The sequence below is a fragment of the Eulemur rufifrons genome, chromosome 16 (genome assembly GCF_041146395.1).
Source record: "Eulemur rufifrons isolate Redbay chromosome 16, OSU_ERuf_1, whole genome shotgun sequence".
NCBI classification, from domain to species: Eukaryota; Metazoa; Chordata; class Mammalia; order Primates; family Lemuridae; genus Eulemur; species Eulemur rufifrons.
Window position 1 is genome coordinate 87,333,571 of NC_090998.1, and position 17,505 is coordinate 87,351,075.

The window sequence follows — 17,505 nt, forward strand, 5'->3', positions numbered from 1 at the left end:
TAGTCCCAGCTACTTGGGAGGCTGAGACAGGAGGATCGCTTGAGCTCAGGAGTTTGAGGTTGCTGTGAGCTAGGCTGACGCCACGGCACTCACTCTAGCCTGGGCAACAGAGTGAGACTCTGTCTCAAAAAAAAAAAAAAAAAGAAAAAGAAAAAAGAAAGAAATTATATAGACAACCAAAAATATATACAGAAAAAATTAGCCGGGTATGGTGGCACATGCCTGTAGTCCCAGCTAGTCCAGGAGGCTGAGGCAGGAGGATTGCTTGAGCCCAGGAGTTTGAGGTTGCTGTGAGCGAGGCTGACGCCACGGCACTCTAGCCCGGGCAACAAATTGAGACTCTGTCTCAAAAAAAAAAACAAGTTGTCTTTCCTTTCCTTCTCTCTTTTCCTCATCTTGTGGGCTTCATAGTATTTTAGAGAAATTTGAACTGGCCACTGACATTTAAAAATTGACAGCTTTCACATAAAAGTTTTGATTTCCAGAGTCTCTTCAAAATGGGAAGATGAGGCAATACAGGACAAGCTTTCCCACAACAGTTGGCTGGAGCTGCTAGCAACTTTCCCCTTTAGATGAGGCATGATGTTCTGCTGTTCTGTAATCACTTTCCTGAGTGAGAGATTTCCTGCCTCAAACCCCCAGGAAAAGATCGAGAGAAATAGGGCAGCATTTCAGCTGCTAAATCCTGTCTTCCAGGGCCTTTGGTCTGCCTGATTTCTTTGCCTTGAAGAACTGCTTTTCCACTGGACCCAAGGACCAAGCCAGGGAGGGGGAAGTCCTCTATTGAGTGATTGGAGAGATAAGGAGGGATCAACCAAGGAAAGTGAGAAAGAGTAGCCAGTGAGGAAGGTCCTTTCAGAGCCTTTACTATTGTATAATAATTTTGCATTGTGATTCTCTAAATTAGAGTGTACTTTCTGAAAGAGGTAGAAAGTCCTACATAAATAAATAAAATATATTAGGTGGTTATAAACAGGGGATCCAGGTTTGAGATGCACTTAAGATAACATAAAGATTTATTCTTTATGTTATCTTAAGATAACATAAAGAATAATTACAAAAACAAAACTAGGTATTAAAAAGAAAATTTATTTAGAAGGAGAAAACACAACACTGTGAGAAATCATGCAATTACAAATTTCAATTTGTAATTTAAAAAAAGCTTACAACACAAACATCACAAAGTCTAGAAAAGAAACATACTTGCTAATTTTATTCTTTTCTTTTTTTTAAAGATCCAATTAGTGAGACAAGATACTTATTAATTTTCTGAAACACCTCCATAATATGTATTTCTTCTATTTTTGGCTGACTACACTTTGTCTCTTTATATGGCAACAATTTTGCATCATAATTTTCCAAAATGAGAATGGAAAGATCATTGTCTTTCCTCTAGCATGTTAGATCAGATTTTTTATTTATTTATTTTTTTGTTTTTGTTTTGAGACAGAGTCTCACTCTGTTGCCCGGGCTAGAGTGCCTTGGCATCACCCTAGCTCACAGCAACCTCAAACTCCTGGGTTCAAGCAATCCTCCTGCCTCAGCCTCCTGGCTAGCTGGGACTACAGGCATGTGCAACCATGCCCAGCTAATTTTATATATATATATATATATATTTTTTTTTTAGTTGTTCAGCTAATTTCCTTCTATTTTTTTAGTAGAGACGGGGTCTCGCTCTTGCTCAGGCTGGTCTGGAACTCCTGAGCTCAAACAATCCACCCGCCTCGGCCTCCCAGATTGCTAGGATTACAGGCGTGAGCCACTGTGCCCGGCCTAGATTTTTTATTGATAATTTAGAAAAATTTCTTCTGAATTCAAAATTCCTTTTTAGTAATGTCATGAACATTTTGAAAACTGTCAAATTTGGGGCAACCTGTATCAAATTCCTGTCGTATGTGAACTGTAAGATTTCAGGTAATTTCAAGTTTTCTAGTATTCCTATTAACCTTAAATACTCTTCTCATTGCAGACACCCACTCACCACAGTGGGTCACAGGTGTATCCCACATACAGAAGGCCAGCAATAACTTAATATACGCGGAAGAGTATCACATAATTATATTCTACTAAACTCAAGTGTTCCCGAGGTGGATTTTCTCTACCTGGATCCCAAATGCCACTAGACACAAGGTGCAGCAGACGGACGGGAAATCGGAGTGGAGAGAGCTATCTTAAGCGACTGCAATAAAAATATTATTTTGCAAATTAAAAATTTTTTTTTCTGATAGTGCCTTGATCTGGAATATTTTGCAAATTTTACAAAAACATATGACCATGTGAGAACATTGCTGAGGACCCGTCCTCAGCCAAAGAAGCGTCCCGGAAAATGGAAGTGCCCTAAAGCTTGAGCTCCATTAGTTCCGTATTAGCATCACTTCTGGTGACAATGCAAGGGAGGAACACAAAGCAAGAATGCGGCATAAGGAGCTGGCGCCGGGCGCAGCAATTCTAAATAGGATGATGCTTAGAGTCGACGGTATCAGAGCTAACTCCTGAAGATGATGGAGCGAGCCAAGCGGATACCTGCGGGGAGCGGGAGAGTGCATTCCAGACTCTAGACCCAAGTAACTGAGTGTAAAAGCCCTGAAGCGGAGTGTGACCTGATGGAAAAAGCCAGGAGGGCTGTGCGATGAGGGGACACAGAGGCTGGAACTCAAAGAGTGAAAGGTGCTCCTGGTCACACAGCAAACCAGTGGCAGGGTAGGGCCTGGAACGCAGATTTCCACTAGATCTTGTGTATGGACATTTGGCTGAACCTTGGCCTTTGACTCAAAAGAGACCCATGACCCATAAACCGGTTTCTATTGGCTTGTTTTATAACGCCATCAGTACCTTGAGGGCTTCCCCGGGACTCGAACCCCGACCACCGCCCGAGTCTGAACACGCCCCTCACAAGCCAGACCTCTCAAGAGCCGCCCAGGTCCCAGGCCTCGCGCCACAGCTGGCCTCATCTTTGCCTGCTCCAACCATAGTGTCCCAAATGGAGGGGCGCCTCTTCTCAATGCCCTCTCACTGCATGGGACCAAGTCTCAACTTTTACAACCAGTAAGTTTAGTCTTTTGAGGTCGGAATGTTTGAAGAACGTTCTCGCCGCAGGCAAGCCACTTACACCTAAATCCAAGTCAGGCCCCCTACGTCAGAATTTTCCTTCTCGCGAGAAGCCGGCCTGAGGCAGCAGTCATCCTTCAAGTGGCATTCTTTCTCTTTCCTCTAACTTTGCTCAGCCTTTATGTCCAACTACGTTATGTCCTTATCTCTGAATTTACACCAGTACTGTAGAGTGACATTCCTTGAATAGCCTCTATTTGAAGAAAAAATAAAAGTTCAGGTTATTTGTAGTCCTCATCCTTCCTAATATGGCTACCACAGATTGCCGGCAGCTCCGGAAGGACTTCCGGTTTCCCGGCAGGCCCGAGAGCGGCTGAACTTCCGGTCTCCTGACGCAAAGGTGGACGGTTCTTTTCTCTCTTTCCGGCAGCATTCGCGAGTGCTGTAGACATGTCTTATGCTGCTGATGATTACGAGTCTGAGGTAACGTGACCCCAAGCGCGTGGTGGGCTCCGCGAAGGGGGAGGGCTCTCTGGATGTTGGGCCCCGCGGCGAGGCAGTGTCCGGGTCTCTCCGGGAGCCTCCGCGGGCCACGGCTAGCTCCGGCCAGCCTCCCGCGCGGCCCTCTTGCTGCTACCGCAGCTCCGCCTCGGCAGCCCTGGCTCTGCCCGCCCACTTCCCGTGTGTGGTCCGCCTGTCCTGCCTTTTCCCAAGACCGCGGACGGAGGCTGGTTAGACTGTTCTGTGTTTCTGTAACGGAGCTCTTTCGATCTGCGCTCCGTTCGGTCAAATCTCACTGATTTCCACAGCCTCTTGGGCTTTGCTCTCCTGTGTTCCACCCGATTTGGTGTATTGTCAATGTCTGTCTGCCGTTTTCTCGCAGGCATGTCAGTTCCTCAAAGGCAGGGACAATGTCTTATCCGTCTTTGTATCCTTACATCTGTGCTTGATATATATAGGCCCTAGGACGAGCCTTTCGAATTCACGAGTTGGTGACTATTTTCGCTGTGTCTCTTTCCTCACAGGCGGCTTATGATCCATATGCCTACCCGGGCGACTATGATATGCACACAGGTGAGACCATGGGTTTGGCTAGCTGAGTCCTCCTAGGGATTGGCACCTTTTTGAATGTCTCACAACCAGCTCTGACAGGCGTCTGTTAAAAACTGCTTTTTGATGGTCCAGGTTTGGAGTCAGTTATTAGCTCTTAGAGGGAGGGATCGTATCTAGAGCCTCATAAATGAGGCTTTTATTGTGGTCCACCTCATTGTCTCAGAAGAGGAGGATTACTGATCTGGCTTTTTAAACTATTAGCTGAAGAAGAAAGTCTTGATGTGAAAATTTTAAGTGATTCAAACCAAGCCCAAATGAAATCTTTTGGGGAGGCTTTTGAGGTTTCCTGAAATGTTATAGTGATTTGGCTTGATTTAATGTTATGCATTTTGAGTATTTTACATGAGATATTTCTTTATTACTTAAAACAGTTCTGTGTAGTATGTACATTAATGTTGTCTCCTGAAGATGAGAAAACTTAGAGAGGTTTCATAATTGGCTGCAAGCCATATAGTTAGGAGGTGGCACTTATTCATTAAAAAAATGTTAAGTGGCTATTACCACTTAGCCCTTCCCACAGTCTCACCTCTCTTCCTTAACACACATACCTGTTCTAGGCCCTGAGGGTACAGCTGGGCACAAGACAGATAAGGTTCTTGACCTCATAGACTTTAGATTCCAGGGGCCAAAACAGATAGTAAGTGAAAAAATGACTTTAAGTAGTGGTAATTGTTCTGAAGAAACAAGGGAGATGGGATAGGGAGGTTTATATCTCTGAATTTTTGAAAGGAAACTATACTGGTTTTTATAGACCGAGGTTTAGTTTGTGGGGCGATCTTGCCCTTTTGTTCCATCATACATGTGTGTTTGAAAGCACTCTATAAAGTAGTTATTGTATCCAATCTCCAGGAGATCCAAAGCAGGACCTTGCTTATGAACGTCAGTATGAACAGCAGACCTATCAGGTGATCCCCGAAGTGATCAAAAACTTCATCCAGTATTTTCACAAAACTGTCTCGGATTTGATTGACCAGAAAGTGTATGAGTTACAGGCCAGTCGTGTCTCCAGCGATGTCATTGACCAGAAGGTGTATGAGATCCAGGACATCTATGAGAACAGGTATGGGCCACTGGCTAAAATGACCTCTTTCTGGATAGGACTGGCCTAGTGATGCAGCTCCTACAAACAGGGTGATGTTTAATCATTTTTTTAATAAAGTATTCCCTGGGGGTCTTTGTGATTTCTTGGTACTAGGGACATGTAGTTTTCTTTTTTCTTTCTCTTTTTCTTTGTTTTCTTGAGACAGGGTCTCTGTCACCCCAGGCTGGAGTGCAGTAACATCATCATAGCTCACTGCAGCCTCAAACTCCTAGGCTCTAGCGATCCTCCTGCCTCTGCCTCCCCAGCAGCTGGGACTTCAGGCATGCGTAGCCACACCCAGATCATTTTTCTATTTTTTGTAGAGACGGTCTTGCTCTTGCTCAGGCTGGTCTTGAACTCCTAAACTCCTGGCCTCAAGCAATCCTCCTGCCTTGACCTCCCAAAGTGCTAGGATTACAGGCATGAGCCACTGCGCCCAGCCAGGGACATATAATTTTGTTGGATTTTGTATCTCCAGAAACTTGTACAAGGCCTAAATTAATAATATCACTATTAATAATTATAATAATAATTGGCATTTATTGTCAGAATAGATCAGGCAGTGTTCATAGTGCTTTTCCTGTATTTACTCATTTATTTTTCACAGTAACCTAGTGAAGCAGATACTATTGTTTTTCTCATTTTATAGATGAGGAAACAGCACAGCAATAAATCACATAGCTAGTTAAATGGAGGTGCTGAGTTTTGAACTTGTATAGTCTGACACCAGAGCCTAATTTCTAAACTGCTGTGCAGCTTCTCAGTGCATACCAGGGTGAGCCAAGATCTAGAGGTTTTGAAGGGACTGCCCTTACGTGATGGGCAGTAGAGATAAGACAGGTCACCCCAGACTGGGATAATCAGAAAAGGCTTCATGAAGGAAATATATAACGTAAGCAAGTCTTGGAAGGATAGGAGAGAGAAAGCAAATAGCGAGAGGCCTATTGGATCAATGAATAGGAGTTAATCTCTGACCTTTGTTTCCTGCATCCCCCCCCTTTCTTGTTAGACATGTATGGACTACTGCTGTTCAATAGAAATACAGTGTTAGCCCCATGTTTAAAAAGTGAAAAGAAGTAAAAATTTATCTGAAATGATTATTTCCACATATAATCAGTATTTTAAAACTAATGAGATATTTTACCTTTTTTTTGGTTTGTACTATCTTCTAAATCCAGTGTGTATCAGAAATAATTGATTTGTATTTACTTATTTAAAGGCAAACACAAAAATGAGGTTTATTGAGGACAGAAAGATAGCATTATAGAGCAAGAGCCAGATATAGGTTTACAGAGCGTGATACGCCACAGATGACAACCAGACCCCTTGTTGCCACAAAGGGAGAGCAAAAGGAGGGTGCAGAAAGCGCATTGATTTGTATTTAGATTTTATAAAGTTCATGATTGGGAAAGTAGATCTACATAATCTAATCATTCCAAATAGACCTAGAAGTTTTCCAATAACTGAGTCAAGTATTAGTTTTTTTTTTTTTTTTTGAGACAGAGTCTCACTTTGTTGCCCAGGCTAGAGTGAGTGCCATGGCGTCAGCTTAGCTCACAGCAACCTCAGACTCCTGGGCTTAAGCGATCCTACTGCCTCAGCCTCCCGAGTAGCTGGGACTACAGGCATGCGCCACTATGCCCGGCTAATTTTTCTACATATAGTTTTTAGTTGTCCATATAATTTCTTTCTATTTTTAGTAGAGACGGGGTCTCGCTCTTTGCTCAGGCTGGTCTCGAACTCCTGACCTTGAGCGATCCACCCGCCTCGGCCTCCCAGAGTGCTAGGATTACAGGCGTGAGCCACCGTGCCCGGCCTAGTTTTTAAATTAAAAAAAAAACTAACTGAAATTTAAAATTCAGTTCTTCAATCATAGTAGTCACATGTAGCTAGTGGCTACTGTATTGGGCAGTGCAGGCAGATGTGATAGTTGAAACCAAGCATGTGGTCGCTCTTACCCTAGGAGATGTAGTGAGAAGAATGGCTGGTGCCTGAGGAATTATGTTTCTTTAGCGTTGGGAGGACAGGCAAAGAAAGAGGACCAGTAAGAGACAGAGCAGAAAGAAAAACGGGTATTAGTTTGGTGCAACAGTAATTGCGGTTTCAGACTGAAATTTAAATAATTATAACTAGGCTCAAACATATATTTTATTTTATTTTATCTTATTTTATTAAGATAGAGTGTCACACTCAGTGTCCCTGGTTAGAGTACAGTGATGTGGTAGCTCATTGCAAGCTCCAACTCCTGGGCTGTGAGTGATCCTTTTGCCTCAGCCTCCCAGGTAGCTGGGACTACAGGTGCGCGACACGACACATGGCTGGGTTTTGTTGTTTTGTGTATTTTTTTTGTTTGTTTTTTGTTTTTTTGTTTTTCATTCGATAAAGATGGGGTCTCACTGCTTAGGCTGGTGTTGAACCCCTGAGCTCCAGCTATCCTCCTTCCTTGGTGTCCCAGAAAGCTAGGATTACAGGTGTGAGCCACCACGCCCAGCCAAACATATCTTTATTAATCAAAATAGGAACCATTACAATCAACACATTTTTGCCAAAGAGAAATAAATTTTTTTATTTCTGTAGCTTAAGTATCCGTGCTTCAGTATTCGACAAACTCTTGGAAATCATTTTCTGCATCCTGCTGGTTGTGGAAACGTTTTCCCTGCAAAAAGTTGTTGAGATGCTTGAAGAATTGGTAATTGTTGGGTGAGAGGTCAGGTGAATATGCCGATGAGGCAAAACTTCGTAGCCCAATTTGTTCAGTCAGCTTTTGAAGCGTTGGGTGTGTGACTTGAGGTCGGGTGTTGTCATGGAGAAGAATTGGGCCCTTTCTGTTGACTAGTGCCAGCTGCAGGCGTTGCAGTTTTTGGTGCATCTCATGGATTTGCTGAGAATACTTATTAGATATAATGGTTTCACTGCAATTCAGAAAGCCGTAGTGGATCAGACCGGCAGCAGACCAACAAACAGCGACCATGACCTTTTTTTGGTACAAGTTTGACTTTGGGAAGTGCCTTGGAGCTTCTTGTTCAACCACTGAGCTGGTTGTCACTGGTTGTCATATAAAATCCACTTTTTGTCACATGTCACAATCCAATCAAGAAATGGTTCCTTACTGAGTACAATAAGAGAAGACAACACTTCAGAATGACAATTTTTTTGATTTTCTGTCAGCTCATGAGGCACCCACTTAGCAAGCTTTTTCACCTTTCCAGTTTGCTTCAAATTCCAAATAACCATAGTAGGATGGTCAGCATTGAGTTCTTCGGCGACTTCTTGTGTAGTTGTAAGAGGATCAGGTTCAGTGATTGCTCTCAATTGGTCGTTGTCAACTTCTGATGGCTGGCCACTGTGCTCCTCATCTTAAAGGCTCTCGTCTCCTTTGCAAACTTCTTGAGCTACTACTGCACTGTGCGTTAGCAGTTCCTGGGCCAAATGCATTGTTGATGTTGCCAGTTGTCTCTGCTACTTTACGACCCATTTTGAACTCTAAACAGAAAATTGCTCAAATTTGCTTTTTATCTAACTCATTTCCATAGTCTAAAGTAAATATCAAACAGCAAGTAGTAAGTCATTCGTAAAAAAACAGAAAGCAAGAAATGTGCATTAAAATGATGTATAACATAACCACATTTATTTAAGAATGTATTTCAGTATCAAACAGCAAATTTCAACAATGCTAAAACTGCAATTACTTTTTTTTTTTTTTTTTTTTTTTACTATTTATTTATTTTTGAGACAGAGTATTGCTCTGTCAACTGGGCTAGAGTGCCCAGGCGTCAGCCTAGTTCACGGCAACCTCAAACTCCTGGGCTCTAGCGATTCTCCTGCCTCAGCCCCCTGAGTAGCTGGGACTACAGGCGCATGCCATGACACCCAGCCAATTTTTCTATTTTTAGTAGAGATGGGATCTCACTCTTGCTCGGGCTGATCTCGAACTCTTGAGCTCAAGCGATCTTTCCGCCTTGGCCTCCCAGAGTGCTAGGATTACAGGTGTGAGCCACCTTGCCCGGCCTCTACAATTACTTTTGCACCAACCTAATGGTAAATTAGCAGGGAGAAGTATCATAGGAACCAAAAAGTCTTCAGAAGAGACTTTGAAGAAAGAGATGGTCAACAGATGTTTAGTGCTTTAGAGTGTCCTTTCTAACCTTAACAAGGTCAATTTCAGTGGACTGTTGGAGGCAGCAGTCAGATAGCAGTGGGGTGTGAAAGGCAGATGGTAAGTATAGAGGATTTACTGGTCACTGATACGCTTTCTGTTTCATTCTGTGTTTTGAAGAGGGGCTTGAGCACATATGTTTATATGCTGGACTGGAAGGGCCAGAGAAGTTGGGAGAGGTAGGGCTTGGGCAGCATGTGGAAAAGTAGCTGCTAAGGGGATCAGGAGAGGAAAATGAAAGAGCAGCCTTCTTGGAGGTTTGAGAAGCAGATTGGATGCTGTAGGTCTGTTGTGGCCGCAGACTGCAGCAGACTGGTTTGCTTCTGTGTTTGGAGAGGAGCACAGTGTGCCAGGCAGTGGGAACACTATGTGCTAAGGGATTGGGTACTGGTGTCTAAAAGGTAGTGCTCATGGGGAACACCAAGCAGTTAAATATGCTGTAATTCATGATAAAGAGGCAGGAGATAATCCTGAAAAGCTTGGTGGGTGCCTAAATGATATAAAAAGAGTGTTTTATTATGTTAAGAAAGATTGTCTGAAGTGCATAGTTGAAGAAAGTTGTGGACTTGGAGGGTTCTGGCCTTGGCTCTGTTTCTGTGACATCTACCCTCTCTGAGCCTGGGTCTTCAACTATAAAATGTAAAGGTTGGTACTCTCCAGTGCTTTTGGAGTTAGAATTTTTCTGCTTGATTTTTCAGCTGGACTAAGCTGACTGAAAGATTCTTCAAGAATACACCTTGGCCTGAGGCTGAAGCCATTGCTCCACAGGTTGGCAACGGTAGGTGTGGGCTTTTTGTATCCTGTGTGCTGGATGGGATCCCACTGGGTCATTAGAAAGCTCAGGAGCATCTGTGGCTACTTTGCTCACCCTTTTGTTTCCCCAGGGCTTGGTACATAGTGAGTCCTTAGTAAAATAACTTGTTGAATGAAGGCTGAATAATTTGAGGGGACAGAGATCCTTCATTTGATGAAGGCTGAAATTGAGATCTTTTGTTCCTGTTTCCGTTTCCTTCTGTAATTTATTTGATGATGGTTACAGTCATTCTGGAATGGTCTCTCTAGCTTCCCACCCTTCACTTCTTAGGTGATGTCCTCTATATGGGTGAGGGAGGCAGATCCAACTTCATTGTTTTGAATGTGGATAACCAGCTTCCCAGCACTAGTATTTGAAAAAAACCATTCTTCCCCCCATTGGATTATCTTGAAAACAGTTGATTCATAAATGTGAGGGTTTATTTCTGGATGTTCAGTTCCATTCCATCGATCAGTATGTGTATCCCATGCTTGTATCACACCATCTTGATTACTATAGCTTTGTACTAAATTTGGAAATTGGGAAGTATAAGTCCTCCAACTTAGCTCTTTTTCAAGATTGTTTTGGCTATTCTGGGTCCCTTGGATTTCTTTATGAATTTTAGGATCAGCTTGTCAGTTTCTGCAAAGTAGCCAGCTGGGATTTTGACAGGAATTGCATTGAATCTGAAGCTCGATTTGTGGAGTATTTCCATCTTAACAATGTTAAGTCCTCCAATCCATGGACAAGGGATAGCTTTCCATTTATTTAAGTCTTCAATTTCTTTTTATTTTTCCCTGATCACTAGACAACCAAAGTAGGTCTTTAATTTCTTTCAGCAATGTTTTGTAGTTTTCATTGTATAAATCTTAACAAAATGTTACACCTGACGTTTTTTGAGCACTTACTTTTATTATCATTGTCTGATAAAAGGTTTAAACCTTAGTCTGAAATAAATATTTTCTATGTTGTTGAGATGTTAATATTTTGCGTGTAGGGAATGTAATATTATGTATATTAAGAACAATAGGAGTCTCATTTTTTAAATATACATATATTTATTTAGAAACAGGTAAAAATTCACAGGATTTATAATAAAAAAGGAGATTTGGTATAAAAATCCCCCTCCATCTTTTGTCCCAAGTTTTCAGTTTCTATCTCTGGAAACAACTAGTGTTACCATTTTCTTGTTTATCCTTTCTGTGATATTCTGTGCATGTATAAGCAAATGGGGATAATTCTTTTGTTCTTTTTTATATAAACTAAGCTTCCTTTTCTTTCTCTTGTTTTTTTTCCTACTTATAATTTTGGAGAGTGTTCTGCATCTCCAGGAGTCCTCAAGACCACCCCCAGGTTTGATTATTTGCTAGGAGGACTCACAGGACTCAGCATATAGTTGTACCCACATTTATGAGGGTTTATAGCAAAAGGATACAAAGCAAAATCAGCAAGGGGGAAAGGCGCATGGGCCAAAGTACAGAGGAACCAGGTACAAATCTCTCCCAGTGGAGTCACATGGGACATACGTGAAATGTCTATCAGGGAAGCTCATTACGGACTCAGTGCCTTGGGACTGTACTGGGGCCTAGTCATGTAGGTGCCTTCTCCCTAACACATACCAAAATTCTAGCCTCCCAGAAGGAAAGCAAGTATTCAACATAAAACCTTACTGGTTTTTTTATTTCTATTTTTTTTTTTTTTTTAATTGAGACAGAGTTTCACTCTGTTGCCCAGGCTAGAGTGCCATGGCGTCAGCATAGCTCACAGCAACCTGAAACTCCTGGGCTCAAGCGATCCTCCTGCCTCAGCCTCCCGAGTAGCTGGGACTACAGGCATGTGCCACCATGCCCAGCTAATTTTTTCTATATATATTTTTTTAGCTGTCCATATAATTTCTTTCTATTTTTAGTAGAGATGGGGTCTCGCTCTTGCTCAGGCTGGTCTTGAACTCCTGAGCTCAAACGATCCGCCCGCCTCGGCCTCCCAGAGTGCTAGGATTACAGGCGTGAGCCACCGTGCCCGGCCTATTTGAATTTTAATAGTGGCATATTGCCCTCTGGAACTATTGCTGTTTATTTATGTGCTGGTTTATTTAAGTAATTGGATGGCAGAAGTCTCTAAGTGGTGGAAGGAAATAGGTCTGAGGTTAAGATGAGGTTGACAGAGTAGAATGAGAAATGGATTTTCTCATTGCATGTATTCTTGGGCATATGCCTAAGAGTTTAGATGTTTATTCTCTAAAATCACCTTTATTCCTCCCTGCCAAAGGGCTAAAACTGCCCGAAGACCTCAGTTGTTCCGTGGATACTGAAGCACCCCTTTGCCATCTCTTTCAGATGCTGTCTTCCTGATTTTATACAAAGAATTATACTACAGGCACATATATGCCAAAGTCAGTGTGAGTATTTAAATGTTGCCAGTGGTTTTTTAAACTCATGGCATTTTTGTCCCTTGATCCAAGAGTGATCGGCATGTTTTTGAACTGTCTTTTAAGGAATGGCGGAGAGAAAAATTTAATCCAGAAAGCTGTTCCAAGCTCAAACTACGTAGCCTGTCTGTCCTTTTTGATTCTCCGGCCCCACAGTTCTCCCTGATGGGGCACTCACACCGTGAGCTGGGTGACAGGCTGCAGTACTAGAGGGTGTTTCCAGCACCTGTTGCTTTTTCTGCTTGGGATTCCCCTTTTCCCCTAGTGCTTCGTCCATGAGCCTCCTTTTGTCTGAAATGCACATGGCACTGTCAACTGTTTCACAGGCACAGTGCTAGGCACTTGGCACACATCTTCACGTCTCTGATCCTCATAGCAGTCCTACAAAGTTGGCAACTGAGGTGCAAAGAGGTTACTTGTTCTCAAGTTTATGCAACTAGTAAGTGGCAAAACTCCTTGAACCTAGGCCCATATTATTGTGACACCAGTGTTCTACGTGCTGTCTCAACTTTGAGCGCTTCCTGGATTCTTTTTTTCCCTGGTTTCTAAATTTTGGAGTGCCCCAAGTCTCTTAAAATACCATTTGTACTGTTTATACCGATGACTTAAAAAATCTATCTTTAGCCCAGTCTCTTCACTGAAGTCCAGACTTATATATCCAACTGACGGTTCAGCATCTCCACTTGCCTGTCTGATAGTCATCTCAAGCTTAACCTGTCCAAAACTTAACTCTTATTTTCCCTGTAAACCCATTCCTCCCATGTTAATCATCTCACTAAATGGTACACCTAGTTAACTGGACTGAAAATCTTTGTATCATTTTTTACTTTTCTCTGACTTGACATCCAACCTTGCAGCAAATCCTGTTCAGCCTAATCTTCAACATGACTAGTTTTAAATCCCTGGGGGTAGGTTTTTCATTGAATGTGCTTAATGTATTAAGCACCATACGTAATCTTATTTGATTGTGACTAGTCACAGCCTTCTTTTTCCTTTTTTCTTTTTTTTTGGAGACAGAGTCTCACTCTGTTGCTCAGGCTAGAGTGCCATGGCATCAGCCTAGCTCACAGCAACCTCAAACTCCTGGGCTCAAGCAATCCTTCTGTCTCAGCCTCCCGAGACTGTCTCAGTCTCAGTTGAGACTACAGGTGCACACCACCACACTTGGCTAATTTTTTCTATTTTTAGTAGAGATGGGGTTTCACTGTTGCTCAGGCTGATCTCAAACTCCTGACCTCAAGTGAACCTCCTGCCTCAGCCTCCCAGAGTGAGCCATTGCGCCTGGTCTCTCTCTCTTTTTTTTCTTTTTTTTTTTAAGACACAGGGTCTCAGTATGTTGACTAGACTGGACTCGAACTCCTGGGCTCAAGCAATCCTCCCTCCTCAGCCTCCCAAGTAGCTGGGACTACAGACATGCACCACTGTGCCTGGCTTAGTCCTGGTCTTGTTCACATTTTACAGAGAGATTAAATACCTTGTCAGAATCCCATGGTTAGTAAATTGTGGGGCTAAGATGCTAAGGCTGTGTTTTTCCCACTCCATCACAAATACATTGTTCATTTTATTGTTCCTTGCCTCAGAAACAGTCAGTGATTCTCAGTTGCCAGCAAGATAAAGACCAGATCAGGGGTCAGCAGCCTCTTCTGTGAAGGGCCAGGTAGTAAGTATTTTAGGCTTTGAGGGACATGATGGTCTCTGTCACACCTGTGTAGCTCTGCCTTTGTAGCAGTCACAATAAGTAATGAGTGGGCATGGCTGTGCTCTAGTAAAACTTATTTACAAAACAGGAGATGGAGTAGATTTGCTGACCCCTTGGCCTACATTCTTGTTTGGCACTGGAAGATGGATTGCTACATTCCTGGCCCAGTGTAGTCCGGTGTAGCCTGGTGCAGCATTGTCTCCTCTAACTCCGTAGCCTTCGAGTGCCATGATTTTATCTCTTTGCCTTTGTTAGTGTGGCTTTTCCTGAAATACTTGCCCTTGTCTCTGCTTTGCTAGATCTGCATGCCTGCTTTCTGCGTTTTAAGGTCTGTTACTATAAAACCTGATTGTGTTGCAGTGTTCAGTGCTCTTTTGAGCTGCTGTAGGATTTGCCTTCCCTCTCACTGAGCGCTCTTCACATGCTAAGGAGAGGACAGACATCAATTCTTGTTTGTTTGTTCTCAGCCATCATGGTAGACCCTGAGTAAAACACTTAAATATCTGTGTTCTGATGTCTCTCTGGTCTCTTTACAGGGAGGACCTTCCTTGGAGCAGAGGTTTGAATCCTATTACAACTACTGCAATCTCTTCAACTACATTCTTAGTGAGTCTGAGATTTGGCCAAGGGGATGTGGTTATAATGAGGGCCAGCATTGGCTTCCAGCTCTTTTTTGTAGGATTTTTTTTTTTTTTTTTTTTAGAGATAGGGTCTCACTCTGTTGCTCGGGCTATTGGAGTGCAGTGGTGCAATCATAACTCCTGGACTCAAGTGATCCTTCCACCTCAGCCTCCCAAGTAGCTGGGACTATAGGTGTACACCACTGTGCCCGGCTAATTTTTTTTTTTTTTTTGGAGACAGAGTCTCGCTCTGTCACCCTGGCTAGAGTGGCCTCATCATAGCTGGTCTTTAACTCCTGGACTCAAGCAGTCCTTCTGTCTCAACCTTCCGAGTAGTTGGGATTACAGGCGGGAATCATCTCACCCAGCTTTAGCAGGATTTTAATATGCAAGTGGAAGAAGGGAGGTCTTGTGATTCATAGTCCTTTAAAGAGAAATTACAAAGAACATTCTGCACCTTTACTGAATGGGCAAAGACGTTGGTTTGAATCTGACTTTTTTGTGATCTGCACAGATGCTGATGGTCCTGCTCCCCTTGAACTACCCAATCAGTGGCTCTGGGATATCATCGATGAATTCATCTACCAGGTATCTGGTCAGCTTCAGTCTAGTTTAATATAACTGGTCTGAGCAAGGAGCAGCTGCTACCATTGTTTGTGTTGTTCAAAAGATGCATAGTGTAAAAACTATGCATCTTAGTGTAAAGTATCCTTTGACAGTGGACTCCCGCGTCGCATGGTTTTGTGAAGACACAATGAAGGCTAAGCGTGCTCCACATAGGAACTTGGAAGTGGGATGAGTTGAGTGCCTGACTTTCACCAAATTCTTACTTCACCTTGAAAGGTGGTCTGGCAGGAACAACACAGGCTTCATAGGTTTTGGAGCCAGGTGGAGGTGGATTCTAGTTTGGGGGCTACCACCTAGTAGCGTTATAACAGTGACATGTTATTTAAGTTCTCTGAGCCTCACTTTCATGTACAAAATGGAAACATTCTATATCTTGATTATGCAGGCGGTTATTTGAGTATATGCTTGGTCAGAATACACTAGAACATTTTTACAAAAAAGGAAGTATCACCTATCTCAGGGTGTTATTGTTGAGGTTGCACCAAGAAATGTGCCAGATGAAAATAACATACAACATACAGCAGCTGTGTAGCTGGGGGTAAGAATTGAGGTTTTGCTGTTCACTGGCCCTGAAAGTTGGGCGTGTACTTAACCCCACTGTGCATTGGTTTTTTCATCTCTAAAGAGGAGTTGTTGAAGACCGGGTGTAGTGGCTCACTCCTAGCACTCTCGGAGGCCAAGGCAGGACGATTGCTTGCGGTCAGGAGTTTGAGACCAGCCTGAGCAAGAGCAAGACCCCACCTCTACTAAAAATAGAAAAAATGAGCTGGAAGTCGTGGCAGGAGGCTAAGGCAGGACTACTGCTTGAGCCCAGGAATTGGTCATACCACAGCACTCTGGTTGGGGTGACAGAGTGAGACTCTGTCTCAAAAAAAAAAAAAAGTTGGGAAGATTGCTCGGGTACTGCATGTGAAGTGCTTAGCATGGTACCTGTCACAGAATAGTTAATAAATGTTGCCTATTCATCATGATGATCATCAGTGTCATTATTCTTTTCCATCTTTTCTTTAGCCCAGTCCTTTTATTCTTTGGAAATACAGAATAAAAACATCAAATGTAGGATTTGGGAAAATATAACCTTTTTCCCCCATGTTTTGTGGGTATAGCTCTCACTAGGTATTGCAGGGTAAATTGCTGTCTTAATAAAAACATTGTTTGAGCTCCATGGACCAGAGAGACTGTGAATACAAAGTGCTGACAAGTTATGATGGGCAAGCTGAGAAAACCGTCATGGGGCTCTTTGAGAAAGTGCCTTCCTGCTTAAGATTAAGCTTCAGTGCCTTTTACAGTGAAGGCCACAATCTGCACTGGCCTTATTTGCCCTCTCTGGCTTCTTGGCCTGCATTGGCCTCATTGGGCGTACTTTCAGGTGGTTGGCAGTCGTGCTGACTCAGGGGAAGTGAATGAGGATCATCTGTGCTGAGTTTCTTCATCCCTCTGAAGATAATCATAATTCCCTCTTCTTAGCCCTGTTTTCTCATTAAGAAGCTTAAGGTGCTTTCTATTTCTAACAAGGACTGTCCAGTGAGGATCATTGAGTGCCTGGTGTGATTCTTCCTGGCCAGATAGATGCCACGTGGGGTTAGTGGCTCCTCCTCACCACTCCTCATTTATTTTTGTTGATACAAGTACTATATGAATGTGTTGTTACTGCTAAGGGTTTTTTTTTTTTTCAAACTGCAAATAAAGTACCTGTCTTCCTTGCCTTTGCAGAGGCATCAATTATTGTCCGTAAGGAAATGCACTATGTTGATATTTCTGTCAAGTACACGTAATGAGAGATTATTTATTTTTTTTTTTTTGTGACAGAGTCTCCCTCTGTCACCCAGGCTAGAGTGCCATGGCATCAGCCTAGCTCACAACAGCCTCAAATTCCTGGGCTCAAGCAATCCTCCTGCCTCAGCCTCCTGAGTAGCTGGGACTACAGGTGTGCACCACCA

The 17,505-nt window shown here is 42.9% G+C and overlaps 1 protein-coding gene across 3 annotated transcripts in view; it reads left to right on the forward strand.

Annotated features, from left to right (window-relative positions):
• Positions 1–3,442: 3,442 nt before the first annotated feature.
• EIF3L (eukaryotic translation initiation factor 3 subunit L) overlaps positions 3,443–17,505 on the forward strand; it is a 29,167-nt gene continuing 15,104 nt past the window's right edge. The window contains exons 1-7 of one of the 3 annotated variants that reach the window (XM_069491733.1): positions 3,443–3,531; positions 4,074–4,122; positions 5,011–5,221; positions 10,097–10,176; positions 12,528–12,589; positions 14,855–14,924; positions 15,453–15,526. In XM_069491733.1, the coding sequence (XP_069347834.1) occupies positions 3,499–3,531; positions 4,074–4,122; positions 5,011–5,221; positions 10,097–10,176; positions 12,528–12,589; positions 14,855–14,924; positions 15,453–15,526 (579 nt within the window). In that variant the 5' untranslated portion in view covers positions 3,443–3,498. Of the gene's footprint in view, positions 3,532–4,073; positions 4,123–5,010; positions 5,222–10,096; positions 10,177–12,527; positions 12,590–14,854; positions 14,925–15,452; positions 15,527–17,505 lie in introns of those variants that run through there. The other 2 variants (XM_069491731.1, XM_069491732.1) reach the window with 2 other exon arrangements.